Below are 26,289 nucleotides of genomic sequence, written 5' to 3'. Positions count from 1 at the left end.
TAGATGATTGTATAGTTCATGATTCTTTCCTATGTTATATCTATAGTCCTAATTTTCTTGCATATGTTTTTATTTTTTTGTCTTTTTGTCCCTATTTGATTTCCTATGTATGTTTTCGTTGACAAGATTATCAAAAGTATTGAGGATTTTTGGTAGATGATTGTACAGTCATGATTATGTCCCATGTTATATGTATATTCCTAATTTGCTTGGATATTTTTTAAATTTCTTATTTTTTTTCCACAGTTTGGTTTCCTATGTATGTGCTTCTTGACAAGATTGTCAACGGTATTGATAAAGTGTCTTTCTCTTGTATTTTTTTATTGCTCTTGATTTGCTAATATTGCAAGACCACAGATGCTGATAAAAAATGAGCTATCGGATGATTGTTTACTGTGTTTGTAAACGATCAATATTTTTGATGCCACTCCTTGGTGTATTCCATTAAAAAAAAATCAGGTTTTAATTTTTCAAGCATTTTTAGTTCATATATGCAGGATTGACCATCTAACAACACAAACAGTAATGGGAAGATTGAGCAGCATGAGAGGGTTGCCGTCGAATGTGGGGCATAAGGGCATACATCGTGGATTTCTCAGTGTTTTCATATGTAACGGTGTGTCGTCGAATGTGGGGCATAAAGGCATACATCGTGAATTTCTCAGTGTTTTTGTGTTTAACGGTGTGTTTTCACACCACCATCAAATCATGGATATTGTTCTATCAAGTTAGCAAGTTTTCATATTGTAGTAATTATGTGAAATTCATTATTAGAATTTCATGATGTTAAAATATGATTTATATGATTAATGATTTTCATGATCTTTTTTTTTTAAATTGCATGTAAAATCTATGTTGCCAAAATTCCACATTTTTTAAGAGCAATTATTAACAAAGTATCATTTTTCTTGTTAAAGTTCTCATCAAATGTTTAATGTATGTGAATGTAAAATGGTATATTTTTTCCTATATAATATTTCACGTAAAATTTAGTTGCATATTTTGTTGAATAATTAACTAACTTAATAAATTTATTAAAAGGGAGAGATACATAGAGGGACAGAGAGTGCGGGATAAGAAGGGGGGACGAAGGGACAGAGGGAGAGAGTGAGAGAGAGAGAGAGAGGAGCTTGTGTGTTCCTGCATCTGTAGAAAGGTGTCTGTTGATGTGTGTTTTATGACTCACCAAACAGTAGAACGAAATACTGAAATATCTTATCCTCTCTTGAATATATATCTGTCTATGACCTCATCAAGATCTTCAAATGTCTCCTCCCCAATTGAAAGTATTTTCCAAGTCGAAGATAGCTAGCAAAATCCTTTTGGTCTTTTCCTCCCTCCACAATATCCTTGTGTGCATAAACTCCATTGAAAATGTTCAGTGTTAGAATCAAGTGAGTAGGCCCTTTCAAGCATGGACGGATAATACTCTCCCCTGGCTCTTTATCTGTTAGGAACTTAATGGTTTCATTCTCTTGTTCACTTCGTGAAATGGAATCCTCTTCCGCAAAATATGGATCCTTAACCTCCTTATCCTTATCCTATGCACCCTGATAGTTATCATTCTTTAGTGAACTCTCTTTGCAAGTTAACTCAACTAGGTACTTCACTTTTGTCATAGTTTTCACCCAACAGGTAAGGATGCTGCCTTCTGCAATTTTTTCTAAAGGATCTATATCTAGATCATCAGAAAGCTCCTCTTTCAATATTATTCATGTCAAGCTTGATTCCAGATCACAAATTATACGATGATTTTGGACTCTGCGGGGACAATTTTTTCCATTAACAGGGTCTCTTCATTTTCTCCAGTCAGCAGATAAAATTCTTCATCCTGGGATGGCTCTTTATATGGCGATCTCAAATCCTGAAATCCATGTAACAATTCACTCTTTATGTCAGCAAGGGTTTCCTGCTTTTTATTGGATGTCCATTGCTCCACACTTCTAGCATATTCATCAATATCAAGGGCATTTAACAGATCAGGATATTTTTGACATGCTCAACAACCATTTCTTGTGTTTCCTCATCCATATCATCTATATCATGTCCAGCTTCTTCACAATATATGTCCTTAGCCATTTTCTTGGCAAATTCATATGACTTTGGATGAATTCTAGTATCATCCAATGGATCCATAACATGGTTTTCGGATGCTGCTTGTCCATTCCCTCTAACCCTTAAAAAAACCAATAGCATTTATAAAGACAAGTGGCTTCATAGCCTCTACAGTTGGTTGTTGTAACTATTACCTGCTCAACAGCTTCATACTTTTCATCTGGAGTAAGGAAATGTTCCAGTGAATGAAGCTTCAATGATAATATTTCTTTGCCAAGACTATATAATGTTGCAACCATGGCCAATGGATTCTGAAGATACCGACCAAGAGCCACAACACGCCTCACAATCCCTCTCTGTGTCAGCAACTAGTCTTAAGAGATGCGAGAATTCTCATATAGTGTAGGCAATAATTCATCTGCATAAACAACATTTATTGTGTCCAATCCTTCTGCCAAATCACGTGGATGAACACAAACACAGGGAGGGATAGAGAGAGGACACAAACACACATATTTAGCGGCTAAGTCACAAGGTTCAAGTTTCAATTCGAGTTCGACAATTATGAAGTTCGGATGAACTTGACAATAAATTCAATTCGACGATAAATTTGTCTTACACAATTTTTCAAAAATATATAATAAATATGATCACAATTTCCAACAATGGGACAAAAAATAACTTCGTACAAATGATTGCATGTATGATTATTTTTTACTTTTCTTTGCTAATAAATAGAATTAAAATAAAAAATAATAATCATTTTATTTATTATTGACTAACAAAATAAAACTGTGAATATTCAAGAATAAATAATAATAATAATGTAGTCTAATTATAAATAAATTAAATCATAAATATTAATACTTTACTCATTCTAATCCTTGTGTTTCACTAATTAAATAAGATTAAAAAAATTTACATCAAATTCCAATTCCAATTAGAAAATGAACAACCAAACGCAACAAAAAGATATTCCTAGTCATATTCTGTTCCAATTCCAATTTCTAAATTGGCAACCAAACGCAGAATATGGATTTGAAAATTCATCTTCCGTGTCAACCAAACGGTCCAACTATCTTCCTAAAATACATAACCAGGTTTTCGAAAACCTGGTTATCAAATAACCTAGTTATGAGGAAAATTCATCTTCCCCAACCAAACGGGGCCTTACGGCATTCAGCAGCTAAGATTGTCCTATAACCTGCCATGTCTTGTATAATAGACGGACTGGAAACTCGCAGGGCTCGTATTTGAAGTTTCCGCCACTTATCTGCCTCAGGAGGCAATCCTAGGAGGCAAAGTGTTGGCTTGATCAAAATGGCATAAGGAATTGAATTCCATGCAGAGTAACAACTCAGCATATCCAATCTTTCCAGCTTTGACAAATCGTTAATACCTTCTGGAAGGCCCTCCAATCTTTTGCACCAGCTCAGACTTAGCTGCTTTAGCTGTGATGGCCTGCCAATGCTGTCCGGAAGTTGGACCAATAATTTACAACAAGTCAAGTTCAAGTACTCCAGCTCGGACAAGTTTCCAATGCTGTCAGGAAGGCATATTAAATTTTCACAGTAGCTCAAATTCATGTATTGCAGTTGTGAGAGGTCGGAGATGTTGTTTGGAAGACGCTCCAACTTGTGACATCCCGACAAATTCAAAGACTGCAAATGTGACAAATGACTAACGCTGTCTGGGAGGCTTCGTAAGGACCTGCAGTTAGTCCAGTCCATGATACTCAATTGCGATCTCATGCCTAAAACAGAGGATTTCTTTTTTATTGCTAAAAGTAACTTCTCGAACGAATTCGTGCTATACCACGTGCTTGCAAAGGAACAAGATTCGACCTTTAGCCATCTCAAAGTTAGAGGAAGACTGTCTAAGATATCTTCTATGTGCACTTTCTCCAAATGTAGATAGCGAAGACTAGGTGTACACAACATTTTAAGGCACCGTGAATCACCTTGATGGAGACGAAGGCGAGAGATATTGATATTGCTAGCACTGTTGAATGAGCTGCTTGACTGGAAGTGGACAGTCTCCCGTTGCCGGGTTTGATCTTCCTCAGCAATGATTCGCCCCATATCTCGCACGAGGTCATGCATTTCAAATACACCTTTCTCCTCCATCTTTATGAGCAGCTTCATTGAAAGATTGATGATAGCAGTGTGCACATTCTTGTACATGGATTTCCAGAAGACAAGGGGAGAAATTGTGCATTCTCCAATAAAATAGCAAGCAATGTCCAGAAATATTTCCTTTTCCTCGGTACTAAGACCGCTATAACTGATCTTGAGTGTTTTCAAAATGTCTCTACTGCCTGCAATGTTTTGAGCAGTTTCAATCCAGCAATCAATGTCAGTGTCAGTCTTCTTATCATACAGGAAGGCTCCCGTGACTTCCAGAGAAAGAGGATGCCCCTTGCAGGCTTCCACTATTCTATTTGAGAGCTCTTCGTAAGGGGTAATTGGGGATGACCTGAGGAAGGCGTTCCAACAAAACAACTTCAGACTTTCACTTTCCTCCAATGCGCGCATTTCGTGAATGCATTCGGATGAGATGTGAGCGGAGTTGAGAATGTGTTTATCCCTAGAAGTTATGATTAAGCGGCTCCCAGGGGCCAACGAATCCACAGCTAAGGCGTCCAATTGAACGCGATCATCCACGTCATCCAAGACGACAAGCCAACGGATTCCTCTTAAACGATCCCTCAACAAATATTTGCCCTTTTCCACACTGTGCAGTTCTTCGTCATAGTTGGCCAAGTCCGACAGAATTTGCCCCTGCAGCTTTGTGAGGCTAGTGTCGCGGACATTAAACAGGAAGGAAGCAGCTTCGAAATCACCATAAATTTCATTATACACGGCCTTCGCAGCTGTGGTCTTACCAATACCACCTATACCCCATATTCCTACTCTAACAACTGCTTGGGCTGAATCGAGGTTTAATTTCTGGATGAGAGCTTTTTTCAAGGCTTCCAATCCCACTTGATGTTTAGCAACTTCTAAGGGCACCCTGTCCAGTGTCTTTGTTATGTCGTTCACCACTTTCTTCACTAGCCGAGCTTCGAATCTGCATATGGCGAAGTTAGTGACAGCTATAAAACGAAGAAAGAAACGAATGTCAGTGCTAAGTGCAACTAAGTAGAATATCTATTTTGCACACATTCCAGTCATTATAGCAAATTAAAATCTTCATAACAATAAAAAGGGAACTAAATAACCATGGCAGAACTATTAAACATTAAAAAAATCACCAAATCCGGTTGATTTGGTCGGCTGCATATCCGCTTCCCAACATGTAATTACCGGAATCTGTTAACTAAAAACTTGGTACATATTTCTATGAAGCATTTGCCAGTTTTGTTCAGCCAATGAATTATTCCCTTTTATTCTCCAAGAGAGGATATTTTAAATGTTTTTCTATAATTTTTAATCGTGTAGATAGAAATGATGGCGGCCACAGAACTGTCTATGAAGTGTATAATTTTCTGTAGCTGTAAGCTACAGCATACTTGATGTAGTTCAAACAAAAATGTAAAACATGCAGAAAAAAGTCAGAGAAAACAGAGCCTTCTAATGAATAAAATTTCATTAAACACCGGTGCCGTTATAAGAAGCATATCAAGCATGCTTTATTAATCAAACCACCGCTAACAAAGTATGCAAAATGCAAGCACCGTAAATCAAGGCTTTTACAAATGGTTAAGACGAAACAAACAGTGATATCAGTGATCACAATTCAAACTGATGGTAAAAAACATGATTGAAAAGTAAAAACTCGTCATGTCTTGAGTTGAGCTGAAGTTAGGATTAATGGACACCAACATAAAGATCTTTATAAGGCCACAAAACTGTCTCTGAATATCTTTATTATCTTCCATCTTATCGGACGCTTATGGTGAAAAGCTTAAGGTCAAAATTCCTCATAGGCTCATACTCATCTAGCCATTTCTATCAGTTATGTAAGCTTATCTAAAAGATCATCTTTTCTTATCTGTTTTTTCAATCCATTTTTTCAATCATTATAGTGACAAGTCTTTAAGTATTTCAAGCTAAAGCTAATTCTTGTAATGTGCAAGGAAATCAAGATTCTTGATACAAAGTGAAAGAAAGAAGCAGAGCAAAGGGCAAAACTTTAAAAAAAAATTGTATTAATATTTAATTGAATATATATCAAATTATAGAGCTATTGGTCTATTTTACTTTCATAAAAAGTAAAATCAAAGTGATTGAAGGGACATTTTTAAAATACTTAAAGTCCATGTTCTTCTATATCATGTGAGAGTTATTCAAATCAACAATTTTACATAACATAACATCAAATAAGGGTTAATCAACCTAACATTCATACATAACATGATAATGAAAATAAATCAAAAAAATGTAAGAAATAACTTGATTCTTTTGTTTTTTTCTGAATGAAAATAAAAATTTACATGTTCTATTCTATTTCAATGGTAATATATTACCTACTTCAGCTTTACAAATTTGTAAGATGGATCTATGAAGAGAGAACTCAACTTCCAATGAATAACTTCTAGTCAGAGCCTTTTTTAATAAAATCTTTGTCTATTGAAAATCTTACTCCCCCTTCTGATAATCGACACATCTCTATCAATAAAGTTAACATATATCCAATAGATGACCTTTCAACTTCACCGAAAGAACTCCGAAAAAGTGTCTATCTATTCAATTTTCCAAAGTGAGTGCCTGTATTTTTATGTAACCATTTAATTAAAGAATGTATGACTCTTCCACTTCTTACTATCACCTCAAAGACATTTTTTTATGATTTAACCATTATGAATAATGGTAAAAGATATAGCTTCTAGTCTAAGGGGTTTAGTTTAGTTGGTTGAAGCAACGAGTTATCATTGTGGAGACCTTGATCGAAATAGCAAGAGAGACATCTTTCTGGAATTCTAAGTTGTGACTTTTGATCTTCTTATTATTGTTTATAGTGTGATTGCTTGAATAAGCTCATAAGCCCCATGTTGTTGGTTACTGTCAACGAAAATGACCAGCAAAGAGAAGCAACAACCAACAGTATTAATTACATTTAAATTTGCATTTAGAAATGCACCATATGAAGATCAAAACAAGGAGATTTCAATCAAAATTTCATTCTTTTCTTTCCTATTTATAATGAAAGCTCACCCGTACGAGCTGAAGATTTGATAGATATGAAGTAGCAAGGAGAAAACAAAAGCATAAGGAGTAATAAAGAATTGTAGTTAGAGAAGAGCATTGAAAGTATTGCGTCTACTCCACTAAAATGGGAAAGGTTTCTAATGAAGTTCCCATTTTCCTCTTGTCTAATGCTCTGCCTCTGATTGCTCTATATGAATTGAGCAGCGGAGATAATATAACCAATTTCAGTTCATGATTTCTTATAAATTTCTCTTTAATTTTGTAACAAGGAAGAAGATAGATAAGATCTACTAGATAAAAGGCTTACAAATTACCGTTGTTTTGTAGGTTTTACATATCTGATGACTGGGTCTACTATTCTCATTTGATTAACGCTATAAATGAATTTGGAAAAAAAATGAACAGCTTCAGGTAACCTTCTATTCCAGATCTTAAATCAAATCATAATGGTTTCAAATTTTTTGAATGCCTTAATGACATTTGAGAGGAAATTAGCAGGTACGTGGAATATTGGTGAAGGCTTCCCCAAGATAATTATGTTTGGAACGGCTTGTCAATCAGACAAACTTAGTGGGGATTTAGGATTTAGACAAATTACAATTATTTTGACAATGGTAGCATATAATGCGCTAGGCTTGATCAGTGCATCCAAATTTCCACGGCACTGGATGGATACAGGTGAGGAACTTTATTTGGCTTGTGAAACTGAAAGATGGCTCCTTCGACAAAGACAAGCACTTCAATACTTATACTTAAGAAATGGTTTGTGCTCTGTCGATTTAATTCTGAGCTATTAATTGGACTTCGAAATAAAACAAGGGGAAGGTGAAGTAAATTACTTACCCACCAATCATCTCCAGGGACCAGCCTGAGCGGCAGCAGATCTGCTCAAGGGCGTGCTTCCATCCATCAATCTCGTCCCTTGAATATCGATCTGGATGGTTGTAATGCTTTTCAAATGATTCCTTGTAAGGGCTGGAGTCTCCTTGAGGATATCTGACATGGGTTGGTTCCATTTCATAAAAGAGAGGAATGATCAAGCCAGGAGAGGCCAACATTAAGGCAGCCTCCCTGAGACACCATGCCGAGCTTGCATAGCCTTTGGAAAATATAGGAATGCATATTGCGCTGCTCTTAATTGCATTTTCCAGGCTTAAATCAATGATTTCCCCCTTCTTTAACTTGTGAGTGTCGAGAAACCCATTTAATCCAGCTGCAGAAAGAGCTTGGAAGAGATGATCAACCAGAGTCTTTCTCACATCTTTCCCCCTAAAACTCAAAAACACGTGATATCTCATACCATTGAAGGAAACTTTTGCGGCAGCAGGAATGTAAGGCTTGAGTCCGTCCATGTTAGAGTTTGAATTCAAAGAAAGCAGAATGTAATGATACTCACAGACAGAAGCGGGATCGACAAAACCTAACTGTGCACATCAGATCTTCACCTCGTAACTCATATATCACTAGACTTTTCAACTGTTTGATGGCCATTCTATACGCTCTTTCCCTGTCATACTGTAGCGGACAGCTCTCTACATGTCCAATGTTTACTGTTTACTTGTTTATAATGTTGTGTTAATCTATTTTGAAAGTCGATGTCAAACACGTCTTTGAGAGGAGTTGGACCTTGATTTCAGAAGAAACATCCAAGTAGTTTCGCGGGAACATACTTTTTCGAAAATCCGTTTGCCTTCCACACGAAGCATCTAGGAATGTGCTCGGTTTTTCAGATTTAGATTAAAAACCCACAATATGTTGAATTATGAGAGTGGGCAAGAAAGCGATGGTCAGGCCTGGAATTTGATGGCGCCGTTTTTCACTTGAAAATTTATTGGATACTAGAGTATATTATTATTGTATTTGGAGTAGGCTTCTATTATTGTAATCAGTGCAAATATCTAGATTAATTTTTTACAACTCAACCAATTAGATCTAATTATTTTTCCTTCTAATTATAAGTCTTGATTTTTGGATTGTTTATATATGAATTTTTTTAGCATCTAAATTTCTTTAGAATATTTTACTTGAACTTGATTGGTTCTTATATTTGGGGTCTTATAAGAGATTTTTCTATTCACTTAAAAAAAATAACATTGTATGGAAATAAATAGTTTTGGGTTTGTAAATATTAATTTGATTACATTAAATTTTAAATACTTTAATTTGTGAAAGAGGACAACTAACCAATGTATATATTAAAATATAGTGTTTGTGAAAAAGGGTATAATAATAAATGAAAAGGTAAAAATATAATATAAATAATTATATCTTTTTTTAAAATACTTTGTTATTAGACTAAAATCTAGTACAATTTTATGATTATCTAGGGCCAAAATCTCTACATCTTAATACTATTTATTTTATAAATGTTTAGTTATCTATATTCAAAAAAAAATATTAATGTATTAATATTCCAATATACTAAAATACAATTAAGTAGTTATAATAGTATCATTGCATTTATGTGAAATTTAAATTATTAATATTAATTTTTTATCTAAAATATATATCAAATATTAATGAATTAGTAATAAAATTATATTTAATATTATCAAATTTTTACTTCATTATTCTAATTAATTAAAACTATTATAATCTACGGCAAATACAAGCCACTATGTCACACTTATTAGTTCCTACCTACCACAAAATACGAATGGATCTATTCAATCCTAAAATTAATTACTTTTCACCAATAGAATTGTAAAATTAATTCTTTCCTAAAGTTTGATATATAAAGTTTCTTATTTTTATACATTTTTAAAAATTAATAATTGAAAAAAGAAAAATTGGCTACCACCAAAAAATGCAATGAGTAAAATTAATTTTTAAACTCGAAATTAGAAAAATATTAAAATATTCAATTACATTTGTTTGCTTTTGAATTAAATGGGCATTAATTAAGAGGTTGTCCTGTTATCTAGATTGTTCTTTTCTTTTTATCAATTTTAAGAGGTCGTCCTTTTATGTAGATCATTATTTCCTTTTTATGAATTTTATGTGCAATGTTTCTATTTTAGAATAATGTTCCTGTTTTCTTCGTTATTATGTGAAGGATTCCCAACAACCACTTTGAAGTAGATTCTACAGATCATAAGCTCTAGATACAATAATCTTGAATCAACTATCTTTCCTTTTGGAAATTTCTTAATTGTCTAAAGGGATTTTCTAGGGAGGGTTGTTTGAAGATTTTCCTACAATTTTTATTTTCAAAGATTGTGTGCATCTTTAGAGAACATTTTCCAGCAATTTTATAGTTTTAGAAACTGCTTGTTTCCAATTTCATAGATTGTATATGTTTCTAATTATAGTGTGTGTTTGTGTTTGGTAATAAACCTTTTGACCTAGCCATCATTTTATAATGTGATTCTTATTCTACACTTCCATTTCCAAGGACCTAGGACTTATTTTAAGGGTTCTACAAGGGAAGCTAGGGTTTTAAAGGAAATTTTAAGTTAATTGCACATCACGCTATATGCTGCTTATTGCATTCATTATAGAATGTAAAATAGTACATCACCCTATTTACTACTGGTTGCATTTGTTACATTCACCACGGATTGTAAAATAGTACTAGTAGTGGTGAAAGTTGTTCATTACATAATGTAATAATAGGATGCTTTTCTTTCTTTCCTTTCTCTTCACAAAGACCAAAATGTTTTAAAATTTTACTAAGAAGAGGCATTAAAAATGCTCTTGGAACAAAAGAATATATTACACCAATCTGAAACTATATAGCTACTTAAGTTTAAAGAAGCAATTTGCATAAAATTCAAATACATCTAACACATGTGCAAACAAATTGACTTCAAAAGAAAATGCAAGTGGAAAAGTGTTTAGCGAAGCATGCGCTTTGCTATTGGGAAGGATTGTTTGGACTAAAGCTTAGGTAAGCAAGTCTCAAAGCAGTCTATGTAGTTCTGGATGTAATGGAGGCGCTAGGAATTTTATCTTGAAAAACCCAAGCCATTTTATATTTTTTCCATTTCTACTTTCATTTTATATCTATGAGTTTGGTCTTGGAACTTTCCATATTCCATTGCATTAGGGCTATATTATTTTTTAGGAAACTTATTGAGGCACTCGTAGAGAGGGGCCTGGGTTGTATTTATTTTTATTGTATTCAAATGTATCCCTAATTTAATGGGATTACAATAGGAAGTCTAGGAAGTCCGTAGAAGCCAAGATGCATATAAAAATAAGTGCCAATGATGAAGTTCAAATACCAAAAAGTGACAAGAAGGTTTAGTGATTAGATATGAGTATATATGAATCGTAAACTAAACTAATATTCGATTTTTCGAACAAAAACATCATGCTAAAGATGTTGACCCAAAATATTACTAAATGGTGTGGAGGTAGACAAATTCTTGGGAAAATTGACTGACAGCTATAAATAAAAACACCTATCCTCAGGGAAAATCTCAATAGTATATATGAAATAGGAGTTATAAAGAAGAATTTTTTGATTTCAAATTTTATGAAATATCCTTAACTAATGCACTAGACATTCAATTCAACAATTAAAGGTGCCCAGTATCATTTTAAAAAAATTGCACTTTGGTGGTTGTAAAAAGCATCCTTGTAATTCTCCTTCGATGACACTATCAGATCCGCAGAGAATGAAACCATATCCCAGGTGAGCAAGATAGAATATTTAAATCAATTGAAAGGGAGAAAACAATGCTAACACATAAAGACCTACTAAAAGTAACTATGAAGTTCAGTGATTCCATCATCATAGGAAAATGGGGCTTCAAAGTGGTCTACAAAGCCCTCCTCCATCTCAAATATGGCACAAGTACAGTACCCCTAGGTATAAAATGCCTAAAAGACCACAATCCCAAATTGGACAAGGAATTCCACACTATGGGCTAAATCAAGTTCACCCAAATGTGGCCCCATTATTGGATTATTGCATTGCAAGCTCATACAAACTCTTGATCTACAAACTTGTGAGCAATGAAAGCCTAGAAAACTGCTTGTATGAGGAATCCCAATCCCAAACCCAGAGCCAAAGCCAAATCCCATCCCTAAATGATTTCCTCCTCTGCATGAAGATCATTGCAGAAGTAGGATATGAACTATAATTCCTCCACCACGAATTTCATCCCCCAATTATGCACCACAACCAACAACATGTTTCTTGATCAAGATCACAAATTTTGGTTGCCTCTTAGCATATGTATGTTGTATCTGCCTCTCGAATAAGTGATGCCTCAGAAGCAGTGACACAGTTAGAAGTAAAGCCATGAAAAATTAACAAGATTTAACTTATATATGTTAGAAGTTATGAAACAACCATACCTAAAATTAGTGCTCTCTGAAAATACCTTCAACCTTTTATTCAAGGAGACAAATTCCATAGGCCTATTTGGGAAAAAATCTAGCCAAGGTAATAGCACATAGCTATCACTTTTCAATGAGAAATTTCTCTCAGTGAGAAGCACAATTGACTACATTGATATGTTTTAGCCAATGCAAATTGAGAATGTGGTTTGTTGATTAAGATTGGCATATTCTTGATGAGTTCTCATAGGAGGAGAACAATTCTTACAAATTGAAGTGACTAGAAAGTCTTCAATTCTTTAAACATAATTTATTTAAAATCTTATTACATTTTTTAATATCAATGTCAGATGATTCTATGTCCTAAGCTCTTCCATTAATGTCCATCTCAAATCATGCAGTTCAATCCAAAATGCCAAGTTTCTTCTTTGTAGCTATTGTGGATACTCAGATCATGTCCTAAATGGGTGAGTGCATGTTGCCCTCCATGTAATGCAGGATGCCACACATAATGACTCGAATCCACATGCTAGCCAAGGCTTAGAGAAATATGAAGCTCAATTTTGCTTGGCTTCAATATGATAGAGAAACAAAAAAATGCCCAGCTAACATAAACTACGTCATATTATGTGTTGCATTTGCCAATGGCAATAGACAACTATTGCTAGTAGAGATACCCATGAGGACGCCTGTGTTTTTGTTACTAGTCACAAATCATTGAGAAATTGAGGAACCATATAACCATGGGCTCATACTTACTTGTCACAGCTATTAAAGTCAAACCAATTTGTGTTGGCGATTTCTTAATCTGCACCTACTATTTCTTCATCTACATTATTTAACTTATTGGAATTTTGATTGAGTAGGGATCTTAATAATGTGGTTTAAGCTTCAACCCACACCACATTAGCAATGAATCATAGCCCCATCCATGATTTCCAAAGAAAAAAAATAGAATATGCATTGTTAAAATATTATTCACCCATATTTTAGAAAATTCGAGGAGACACTCTCGGTAAATTTTTGACATGAGAAGTCTCTACATGATTATTCAATTCCTCTAATGACTGTATATGTACATTTTTCATAGTCATCTCATTCAAGTACCTTGATTTTTTATTTTTAAAGTTGAAGAATTCACTTTGTACATAATTAGTAATCTATCTTAAATTAAAGGAGGACTTCAATAGGATTTATGTGGGACCAAGCAATTTATCAAGTTGAATTTGTTGCCCTTCTTTTGCAGAGGACTCTAATAGGGCAACATTTTTGTTATTGTGCAAGACAATTGAATATGCTATCTGTGCTTAGTATTTCTTGCATTTTGAAGCTCTAATCGTATACTTCAATAAATCATTGGTATAATGTCATCTAACTTTTTAATCTACATAAAAATAATGCACTAATAAGTTCATCTCTTCATATAGTCTAGCCTACCTTTAAGAAAAAAATTAGGCCAAATTACTTATATCATTGGTGGGTAAGTGCACCAAGATGGTGTACAAAAAAGTGGGCACCCCCCCCAACCCCCCCACAAAAAGAAGTGAAATTTTCAATAATCTGATTGGGTACTTTTTAAAAACCCAATTAGGTTTTTTAAAGTATATATTTTACTATTTTTTGTGTTTGAGGGTATTTTATACCCTTAAACAATAGTAACAATGTGGATTCCTTAGCAAAGAAAACAAAACCCAATCGGGTTTAACATAGAAACTAATTTTTTATTCCATCTCCATCCATGACACCCTGCAAACAAGGTAAGTCTTCATTCTATTTCTCATTTATGTATTTTTTTATCAAATTTTGTAATTTGATTTTGAAATTTATAAGTTTTGTAATTATTTTTTTTAAAAATTAATATAGATGCATCAATGAATCCAAGAAAGCAAAGGAGAGAAGAAAGACCACCTCCTACACAATCAAACCCTCCACTGGTCATGACACAACCACAAAACACTCCACCCATTGTGACACAACCACAAAACCCTCCACTCACAGTGACACAACCACAAAACCCTCCACTCAATATTCCCATTCAATAACCACTGCCTCCTATTAATTCCTGCGCATACAATTACATCATTTAACCACTACACAAGAAGACCTCATAAAATTCCTCTCACAAAATAGTGTTAACAGTACCCAAATGGTTAATAGGTTGTGGTCATCTACACTTGATCACCACTCAACCCTAGCGAATACACTTGAACAAATGAACCAAAATGCAATGAGGTATCTAGGGAGGTTACGAAATGGGGTACATGGAGGGATAGGTATTGTGCATTTTATGCTGATGGGTTATCATATCAAAAAGTGAAAGATAAAGACATAAAGAAAGGTATTATATGTTCTCTTTTCACTGATCCTATATCCAACAACTCCCTATTACACATAACCAAAACTTTTCCTATTCATTGGTGCACTCATGCTAGGATGAAATCATATTTTTGAGATAGGTGGTATATGGTATTTGACCTAGCACCATGTAATAATTATGAGGTGCCTCTATATTTTTTGAGAAAGATATATTGTGTGTTCATCCTTGGCGAGAAGCCAAATTACTTTGACATCCATTAGTTCCAAGGTAGAGGGAGAGGCTTTGCATAGGATAGACATGGGGCTCATAGGGTGGTACCACAAGATGAGAGGAGATGTACAACATGAAAAACCATGCCTCATGTTGTGCTCCCATAAATTGTAAAGGAGTCTATTGATTTATAGACTCTTCATGTGGCTACATCATTGGCAGATGTTATCATTCAACATGGCTCATAGTAGTTGGGTTTCCTTCACTTATGACACCTTGACCATCATCAGATGTACCCTTAGGGTCATCAGAGCATGAAACAGCTCCATCATCATCACCTATGGCACTAGGGTCATCACAGCATGTAACAACTCCATCATCACTTATGGCACCTTGATCATCACAACCTACGACAGCTCCATTAGCATCACTTGCACCACCAGTATCGTTTTCGCTTCTGTCACCTACACCACTAGTGTCATCTCTTCTTGTGTCACCTAAACCACCAGTTTCATCCTCACTTGTGCTACCTACATCATCATCACATGCATCATTATAGTCTTTAGGGCCTAATCAACATTTTTGTTTTAGCTGTCAGGACATGTGTGATGGGATAGATATGGATGCATCTTAGGATGGAGTGTCATCTCATCCATGTGTACAGTGTGGGCATACTTTTTATTCATATACAGGTGGTTTCATAGTCAGATGATTCGATGATGATGGTCTTCAGTGGATAAGGGACACAGGCTTGTTTGTTTGTTTGAGTTTTGACATGATATTATTTAATCACCTAAATATCGTAAAAAAAAAAAATTTAAATATAGATCACTCTAGATTGATATGTGAACAATGCGCAATGTAGGGTGCAACAAGTAGTATGAGAACACCATAGAGTATTCTACTAGAGATGAGAGGCTAGGAGCAAGAACACTCGAGGTAAAGTTTTTTAAATATTCTTAAAAGTACAATAATACATTGGCTTTAAAATATATATTTTTAATTGGTATGACATTAAGAACCCACTTATAGATCCTCTTCCATCTCCTATCACTATTGAAACCCTCACATTCATCAAATCCATCCAATTCCCATCCACATCTCTTGCTCCTAGCATTACCCAATCCTCGTCTAATGAACCTCGTGAGTTTTGACATTATATTATTTAATCACCTAGAAATATCATAAAAGTAAATATTTTTTAATTTTATAGAGAAATTTAGATTGATATGTTCAAACAATATGAGATTGATATGTTCAAAAAATATTCAATGTAGGGTGCAACAAGCATTACGAGAACATTGCATAGTACTCTTTTTGCTAGAGGTGCGAGGCTAGGAGAAAGAACACCTGAGGTAACATTTTTAAAATATTCTTGAAAGTATAATAATACATTCGATTTGAAATATTATTTATTAATTGGTATTTTTAAAAGTACAATAATGCCTTTCCATCTCCTACCATCAGTGAAACCCTCCCAAATTCATCAAATCCATCCAATTCCCATCCACATATCTTGCTCCTAGCATACTCAAACTCCATCTAATGAACCTCATGTGAGTTCATTCTCCATATACCCATCCACATCGAAGAACATCCATATCACATAGGGTGTCTTGTAGGAGTGTCAAGATCATGAAGCTCCACTTTTATTTTTTGACAAGGTGCCAAAAGTTCATTTGCATCTCTCTTTTCCTTCTCGGTCTCTTTGTTTTCAATTTCTTGGCCTTGTACTATCCTTCCAATATCATCCTTCAAGTCAATTTGTCTTCTTGCCCTCCTATGATCTTCTTGTTGTTATTGTGCCTTCTTTCCATTTACAACATTACCTCATATTTATAACAATACTCTTTACTATTTTATAGGGCTTGTCAAGGGCTGAAATTCCTCAAATTGATGATGCCACGCTTTCTACCATTAACTTTAGCCTTGAGAGCTATGTGATATCATAGCTTGCACACCTATCAAGTTTATGATTTGAGTTGAATTCATGATGTGTCTTGTTGATTCCTCTTATGTTATATTTGTTTCTTCTTTAGGGTACTCCACATAGCTCGAGGTTTGGAGGAAATGGAAAAATCAACAAGAACACCAAAATAAAAAAAGAGGTACTAAATACAAGTCAAGTTTATATTTTGAAATTTATTATTAATGAATGTATATACATGTACTCAATATTGATGAATGTGTTTACTTGTTTGTTTAATATATGTAGAAACAATTTAGATTTGTAGAGTTGATGAATGCTCCTGAGACTGTCGATGTTGAGGCAATTCAAGAGGTAAAATTTCATATTTTCCTTCTCATAACTTTTATGTTATAGAATGTATTTGTTCTATATACATGTACAATAGGAAAGATATGGATGCCAAATCCAAACAAAGTTGAATCTTAAAAGATTGAGATAAGTTGTTGTAGGCCTAGATAACATGATCTTGTAGTACCTAACAGTTTGTCAATACTTTGCACAAGCTCAGAGAAATGCCTGATCAAAGATTGTAGCCTGATGGTGCTTAGAAAACCTCAGGGATGCATTCATTTAGTGTGGTTGATACCATCAAAGGGATTTTGTGGCTGAAATGAGGTTGGTCCTAGGCTAAACCTGACCAATCCAAGCTAATGGAGCAGTCGTGGATTGCTAGGAAAAGCCAAAATTGTTGATTAGGTCCTAAGTTGGTAAAAAGTTGCTCAATGAGCCAAAAGGTGTTGAATAGGTTAAAAGTTGTTAGGGATGGGCAACTGAGGTATTAGGTTACTTAATACATCCTAGGAATCTTAACTAAATCCATACAAGTTGAACATAATTAAATATTTTTTTAAGGATATCATCAAACCCACTAAAATCCATTATATGGCATACAAATATGCACATGTTACATGTTTTCTCTTTTTTATATACAAAATTTGGCATCTAAATATGCACATGTGACATCTCTTATTAGATTTTTATATAAAATATGGCATACAAATATGCACATGTTACATGTTTTCTCTTTATTATATGCAAAATTTGACATCTAAATATGCACATGTGACATCTCTTATCGAATTTTTATACAAACTATGGCATACAAAGATGCACATGTTACATGTCTTCTCTTTTTTATATACAAAATTTGGCATCTACATATGCACATTACTACAAAGTTGCAACATTTTGCATAACATATATACAAATTTTTCAAAATTATTCTACCATATGTAGAATGATTCAACTATATAGCACACAATAAATCAAGGGAACCTTTTGGATCAACTCTAACCCTTATTGTATCAAGTATTGCCTTGTGATCAGATTCACGTACTTTTCACAACTCATCAAGAGGCCTACCGCAATATAGTATCAATTGAATATTTGTTGCAACAATAAGGTTAAAGTAATGAAGAATATGTCTTTGTGTCTCAAAATCTTCAAATAACCATGCGGTAGATTTTTTGATAGGGTACCTACATTTAATTGTAAAGACAATTTAAAGTTATAATTTCAATACATTATACATGACAAATTGACTTAAATAGATATTCATGGTAGCCTGGGACAAAAATATACTACCTTCTAAGCCATGTGCCCATTACAACGACGGATCCTATTGGGTACTCAATATCCTCACTATCAATGAATTCAACTATTAGTTTCTTTTTGGGCTCAATACATTGACATGGAAAGTAATATGTTCCTTCATCATTATTCTCATGTGCAATAATTGCATATACATGACCTACATTATATAGAATGATAAGTTAATGGAAACATTGAAAGTAATTTATTTTAACCAAGTATTAAATTGATAGCTTAGTACATGGTTCAACTAGGTCAGATACATGCTCAAAATATATTGATGCTTCAACCTAGTTGAGTTGTCATACTGTAGGACGTTGATATGAATCAATTGGATGCAAAGGTCTACAAGAACATTCATCAACCCACTCTTTTGATTCACATTCATCCCATAAATGATGCATACATGAAGAGCAAATTGCATGCAAGCTTTCTAGTATGAATACCTAGTGATGTTGCATTTGAATTTTGAAATGAATGCATCCCACTTGATCCTATAAGTGTATAACAATCTTGCAATTTTTTAATATTAGGTTCATGTATCAACCAAAAATATTTAGAAACCATAGACTTACCTGTATTACCTGGTCCCATCATAGAAATGCACCATTGGACAATTGTTTTAGCATTTTCTAATATTGTGCCACCTTCATACTTTAATTCCTCTCTACTAAGGGCTCTTTTCACATATGCTCCAACACCATCATGCTCTCCCTTTCCATGCCCTGTCTCAATGAAATTCTAAAAATGTTGCACTACACTTGTCACATACATCCTACTCAACCAATAGAACATCCTTGCATTCTTGAATTGTGTGGTACAATTCTCTAACCATATAATGTGTTGATTGTATCTTTCATCTCTTTCCCTCAAATTGTTATAGAAAAATCTAAAACATCCTTGCACAAACTCTGATGATGAGTCCAATCATTGTTGATATAGAAGTGAAACTCTCTTAATATTTTTCTATCATCTTCTATGTTATTATGTGCATGAATAAATGTTATGGGTACAAAAATTGACAGTTTTATAGAGTTGTAATACATTGGTTGCACTTCATTTTGAGGTTTTAGTGTATAGTTTTTAATGAAGTCAACAACCGACATTTACCTAAGGGAAAAGTGCCCTTACACAACTTGAATTGCTTATCTAACCATCTAGCTCTATGTGTATGACCTATGTAGTCATAAACTATTTTCTCTTGAAATAATTTTATAAAATTAGCTACACATACATCACTTTTCACTAATTCACACCTCTCTAATTATTTTTCATCTTTAACACCATATATAACTGATTTGTACTTTCTAAGAGAAACTAGTGTTTTACCAATTTCATGTGTACTATCTAGATGTAGGCATCTATGTAACTTTTGCAAACCACCACATTGAGGGAAAAAACCTTTCAAACACATGGTCTTATAATAAATGTTCCCATCATCTCATTTACATAGTACACTTGCAATAAATTCTCTTGGTGACTTAGGAGGTAATTGTAGACCACATTCCTACAATATTTTGTTAGTATGCAAAGTATAACATATATAAAGATAAACATCATAATGCATAGAAAACTCAATATGAACCCTACAACAACATGTAGTTTGTGTATGATTTATCTCAATATAGAATAGCTTTTTCATCTCAAAAATTCTTTGGATAATTTTAATTTGAGGAAATATTTAAACAAACATTTCATAAAATTGTGTTTGAGTCGTATCCAAAAAATGTTTTGCATGTGGCTCATGTTTTGTTTTTCAAATTTTTCTTTTGACAAGATCTTTTTGGCTTGGTGAAGCCCTTGTGTTGTCATGCCAAAAGTTTTCTATTAATGTTCTTAGTGCATCAACAATAACTTTATCCTTATGTGGGAGTCTACCTTGGAATGACCAAAAAGAAGTCTCATTAGAATTCTCAATTTTCTCTCGTGTCACTAAGGCTTTGACTAATGTTATTCTTCTTATCCTTAATGATTTACTTGTTTTGCTTACCATACAAGTTTTTTCCAGTTACTTTCCCATTATGGTTGATGTGAGGACCCATCGAGTTGTATTAGCATCTTCAGTACATGCTTTTGAAGCAATGGATTTGTATGCATCAAAGAGATTTCTAACAATGGTTCTTTCACTACTATTTTTAGATGTTTGTAACTCCAAAATTCTCATTGTCTCTCTAAATTTTAGATTTTTAACCATTTCAACAAGAAGTTGGCATCTTCCACTTTGATTTAAATTTTCAAAATATTTATTCCAAATCTTTTGAACAATTCTTCTATAATTTCTTTCTGACATTTTATCATGTATTGGCTTCAAAATATATTCATCAATGTTAATTAGAAACTTTGGTTTTCTATGAATTATTCTAGGAGATGTTGATGTACGTGAATGCTCTATATTTTCATTACTCACATCATGTGCATTCATCATTTCAACTTGAGATGTCTTATTAGGGGCATCAGGTGATGTAAGTATATTTGTCATAATCATTTCAATTGGGGTTTGTTGAACATTTTCGTTTGTCAAATTAGGTTCATTTTCAACATCACTATCAATAGGTATATTTTCATCACTTACATTTGAGGCATTTGATGTTGTACCTTCACATAATCTCCTCATATGCTTCCTTTTCTTTGCCTTTGTTGCCTATCATTTTTCAATCATTCCTCTATTGTTCTTTCCCATGATTGTAGATGCAAATTATCCCACAAACAATAACATGAATCAAATAAACAATAAGATACTAACATGAAATAAGATGTTGGCACACGAAAAATATCAAATTTAGCATTTCCAAGCACAAAAAAACTTAAACTTGCATACCTGGTATACAAATACATGTGAATAGTAGTATAATCTGGTCTAGACTGCACTGAAACAACATAATAATCGTTAACATGATGTTTTATTTATAAGTTTCAATAACTTGATTGGGTTTTGTATAACCTAATTGGGTTATTGAGTTCTAATTGCATTGTCCATATGGAAATTTTTTGGTTTACTACTACACAAAGGTAGATTAAAGGAGGGAGGGAGAGAGAGAGAGAGAGAGAGAGAGAGAGAGAGAGATAAGGGGATACGAAGAGGGAGAGTGAATAAGAGATATGGAGAGTGAATGGGGGTGAGAGAGAGAAGAGGATAGGAGAAAGAGGATACTTGGGATATGAGAGAGATTATGGGATAGGAGGGATGGACAGAGAGATAGAGAGAGTATGGGATAGGAGGGATGGAGAGAGAGATAGAGAGATTATGGGATAGGAGAGAGATATAGAGAGATTATGGGATACAAAGAGGGAGAGAGGGAGAGAGGGGGGAGGGAGATATGAAGAGGGAGGGGGAGAGAGAAAGGTGGGGATGGAGAGAGAGAGAGAGAGAGAGAGGGAAATTAGGGGATATGATAGAAATTGTGTGTGTGTGTGTGTGTGTGAAGAGAGAGAGAGAGAGATTAAAAGGATATGATAGAAAGAGTCAGAGAGAGGTGGAGAGAATGAGTGAGAGAGAAGGGGGGGGGGGAGAGAGAGAGAGAGAGAGAGATTAGGGGATATGATAGAAATAGTGAGAGAGAGAGAGAGAGAAATATTAGGGATATGATATAGAAAGAGTGTGACAGAGGTGGAGAGAATGAGTGAGAGAGAAGGAGATAGGAGAAAGAGAGAGAGGGGATATGTGAGAGGGAGAGATTAGGGGATAGCAAAAAGAGAGGGGGGGGGGGGGGTAGAACAAAGAGAGAATGTGTGTGTGTGTGTGTGAGTGAGAGAGAGAGAGAGAGAGAGAGAGAGAGAGATTATGGGATATGATATAAAGAGTGAGAGAAAGAAGGGGATAGGAGAAAGAGAGATGGAGATAGGATAAAGTGCAAAAATGAGAGAGGGAGTAATGTAGAGAGAGGATGGGATGGAGACAAGGATTGACGGATATGATAGACACTTTGTTATTAGAATGCATAACCCGATCTCTCTCTCTCTCTCTCTCTCACACACACACACACACACACACACACACACTCTTCCTCCCTTAATCTAACCTTGTGAAGTAGTAATACAAAACCCAATCGGGTGATCGGGTTTTGTGTTTTACAAAACCCAATTGGGTTCTGAATTTATTTTTTATTTTTATAACCCGATTGGGTTATTTGAATCCCAAAAACCCAATTAGGTTATGGCTTGGTGGTAGCCTAGGAAAATGACTCAAAGGCTTGGGAGACTATTTTCCCTCCATTTTTTTCCTTTAGACATTTTTTCATCTTCTAAGATGAATTCTTGTCTTTGCCTTCATCAGGTTTTCTAATGGTGAAGTGGGTATCTCTAAAATCACCACCATAATCATACACGTCTTCTTAGCTTTCTAACCATACAATTTTTTTATTTTTTTGGACAACATTAACATTGTAAACTTTAATTACTTTTACCAATGCCTTGACATTCCTCACAAACATATGCCAACCATTTTTTTAATAAAATTTTATATACTTAACCAAATTCAAAATAAATTAAATATTACTATTCTAAACTTGATTCTATACACTTTAAAAAAAAAAAATCATTTTCAATTATTTTGATGCAAGTTATGCTCAGCACACGAACAGGTACCAAAATTTCAAGATATAATTAGTTCAATAATTCATAATTGAAAAAATACAATCATAAAATTACAAAAAAATACACAAATTCTAGATATGACTCTTAACTACCATCCTACCAAAAGGATGTGCAAGATACTAAATATAACTTGGTCTTTTGTGTTGTATACGAAAACAAGTATGTTATGCTTTCTAAAAAAACTAGGATTTGTTTTTTGTGTGTGCATGGTTTGACCCAACTAATCTTATCCATTTTGTAAAAAATCTAGTATTTTAGAAAGTATATTTAGAGTACTATAATTTATATATTTTACACATCTTGTCGTTTTTAGTGGATGACCCTCAAATGTCTCGTCCAAGTTTAGGTTTACTTAATTTTAGAAAAAAAGGTGTCCACTTATGACCCCCTTTTCTGTAAACCATCTTGGTGCACTCATCGTGCTAGTGTAATGATATTAATATTTTATCGAATTCTCTCTTATTCTAACTATGTTTGACTATTGCTTGATTTTTTTGGGTCAAAATTTATCTTTTGTAGATATTGACAATAATTGTGCATGTGTTCACCATTTTGAAATTATAAGTACATATTTTAGGCACCATAATAATTTTTTCTTTGATGCATTGTAATCAGCCATAGTATTTGATTCTATGGGCTTCCAGAGATTCATTGGCATATTTGAGATAGAGTTTAAAATTTAGAAAATTTGTGCAAAGTAGAAATGAGTAGAAATGTTGTGCCCCACAATTTAATTTTTTAACTACGCCATCTGCTTCTATGTCTAATAATTTTAAAGGAGTCAAACCAGTGTTGTAAATAGTTTGGAAAATTGTGGGAGTTCATACACAATTATTCTTGACTTGATTGTTCCAAGAAATAAATTTCAGCTTCCATATGGAAAAGCTAAGACAAGTCTTAATATTTCTTTACCATTATTTTGCAAATATCTATTAGAATTGAAATTCCTTATAGTTTTATATAAATGGTCACTGTCAAAACATAACCTCTCTCTTTCCTAACTAGGATTTAGTCATGAGTTATTATATATTTGGTGTGAAGATCAAGGTAGATTGGAGAGTAGTTTTAGAATGTTCAACTTGAAATATTGATTTTTAAGCGAAATGGTATATCATTTTTCATGTGGTAATGTGTAAGATAGTGATAAAAATATTTAAAATATTTTATTACTATTGTGGACAAATTTTTATATGTTTTATTTTTTTTATTGTATGTTATTTTTTATTTAATATCATTTATATATAATTTTAGTGAATATTTTAACTATATTGACACTTATTGAACTAATATCTAATCTATCATGTGAACTAAGATCAATTACACAATTACATCTCTTAACTTCTAAAAGTTTAGTTAAATGATCATGACATAAAGCTGAAGAAAAGTGTTGAACAACATATAGCCTCTTATAAATAAATTTTATTCAAGACCATCAATACAAATTTCATCAACCTAAAATAATTCATGCATTCAACAATATGCATCTCAAAAATCAAATAGTAAACTAAGGGGCTTTCTAAAGAATAATTCAAAATGCACAACACTTGATGAAGGTTTTGCAAATAGTGGTGCAAACGAAGTAAGCTTAACCACAAAGGACACAACTGCAACAAAATCATGGTCAAGATTGATCAAGTAGAATATGTATCATAACATGGATTCATGCTTAGAAACAAATAGAACTTACATGTAAGTTGAATTCAAGTATCTCACCTTTTATACTTGTATAAAGACCCTAAAAAATATCCTACACTTGAATCCATCATCACATTATTTCAGCTCAAAAGAAATTTTAAATAAATTATTTAACATTTGTAACAAAATTTTGGAGAAATCCTTGCCTCATGTGTATAAGCTTTGGACTAGATCATGACAAATGCAAATGGAATTGTATAGAAGTTCCCACACCATGTTTACAAGACATTTCAAGATGTGCAAGAATAAATAAGACACATGCATAGGTCAATAAATGCCACAAGATTGACTTCTACATTAGTTTGATTCAATTTTGTTTATTAGAAACTATAAGTAAATTTGATGCAATGGTAGTCACAAATTAAAAGCTCTCCATACCATGTGCAAACTTTACTCAACTCTTACTCCAAAATTGATAACACTAAAGGTGAGAACTTTGGTGCTTGTTTACCTTGTTATTATTTATAATAATATACACATATATATTATTTTATAATATTTATGATAAAATAAAATTTATGTATAATATTCTAAAATAATAAAATATGATAGTTCTAAATTTTTAAAATATTTTAATATGAATTTAGAAACTTCTTTTTATTGATAAATTGTTAGTGATTCATTAATATGGATGTTTTATTATTATTTTCAAAATAAAAAATTTAAGGTATAAAAAGTATTCATACATTTAATTTTTTTATATATATTACTATTATTTTTCATTATCACAAATTACGTTTATTTTGTAGACTCTTGCTTATATATATTATTAATTATTAATATTAGTGTGTATATATTAAATCTTACAATCTTGTTAAAATAAAATATTTTGAGGTTCAATAATTTTCTTTAAAAAAAAATTATTTTAATGATATATATTATGTATTTTAAACTAATACTTAATTGAATTGATAAATTATTTGAATTATTAAAAAATTTATATAGATTATTTCTAAATTTAAAAAAATAAATAATCCTTTTTTTTGAAAATGTAAATTAAAAGCCATTTGTAGTAGGAACTATCATCAAATTTCAGATTGGTAAACGACCAACTAGCTTTCCACATTCCATAAACTATTTATGCTTTTAATGTGTTTTATAGATTGGAAATAATTTTCTCTCATGCTCATATTTGACATGGAGCGCCTCCTTAGAAGCCATGTAATGGTTACCTCATGAGTAGACAACTTAAACATCACAAACTACGGCTTAATTCTTAAACAAAAGTGTTAAATAGTCAAAGTTGACTCTTTTTTTCAAACTTAATTTTTACCTTAGTGTGTGATGTTTGAGGCTGGCCCCTCATGAGAACTTTTGTTCGTGGTGCAAGTGAAGATGAAACAAAGAATGAGGAGTTTAGTTACCTATAGGATTCCACAAAAGGGGGACTTCCCCAACTTTGTTGATTTTATGGATAGCTT

The 26,289-nt window shown here is 33.3% G+C and overlaps 1 protein-coding gene across 1 annotated transcript; it reads right to left on the bottom strand.

The window, feature by feature from the left end:
* Positions 1 to 2,958: 2,958 nt before the first annotated feature.
* LOC149563498 (disease resistance protein L6-like) lies at positions 2,959 to 8,772 on the bottom strand. Its single transcript, XM_089826716.1, has 2 exons — positions 8,049 to 8,772; positions 2,959 to 5,124 (listed from the first exon to the last, which is right to left on the bottom strand). Exons 1-2 carry the CDS (start codon positions 8,555 to 8,557, stop codon positions 3,201 to 3,203), a joined length of 2,433 nt encoding a protein of 810 aa, XP_089682842.1. The 5' UTR covers positions 8,558 to 8,772; the 3' UTR covers positions 2,959 to 3,200.
* Positions 8,773 to 26,289: the final 17,517 nt, after the last annotated feature.

This window comes from Cupressus sempervirens, chromosome 4 (assembly GCF_028749045.1).
Source record: "Cupressus sempervirens isolate cs-2001-9-10 chromosome 4, ASM2874904v1, whole genome shotgun sequence".
NCBI classification, from domain to species: domain Eukaryota; kingdom Viridiplantae; phylum Streptophyta; class Pinopsida; order Cupressales; family Cupressaceae; genus Cupressus; species Cupressus sempervirens.
The sequence above is the reverse complement of the archived record's forward strand: the minus strand, read 5'-3'. Positions and strand labels throughout refer to the sequence as shown.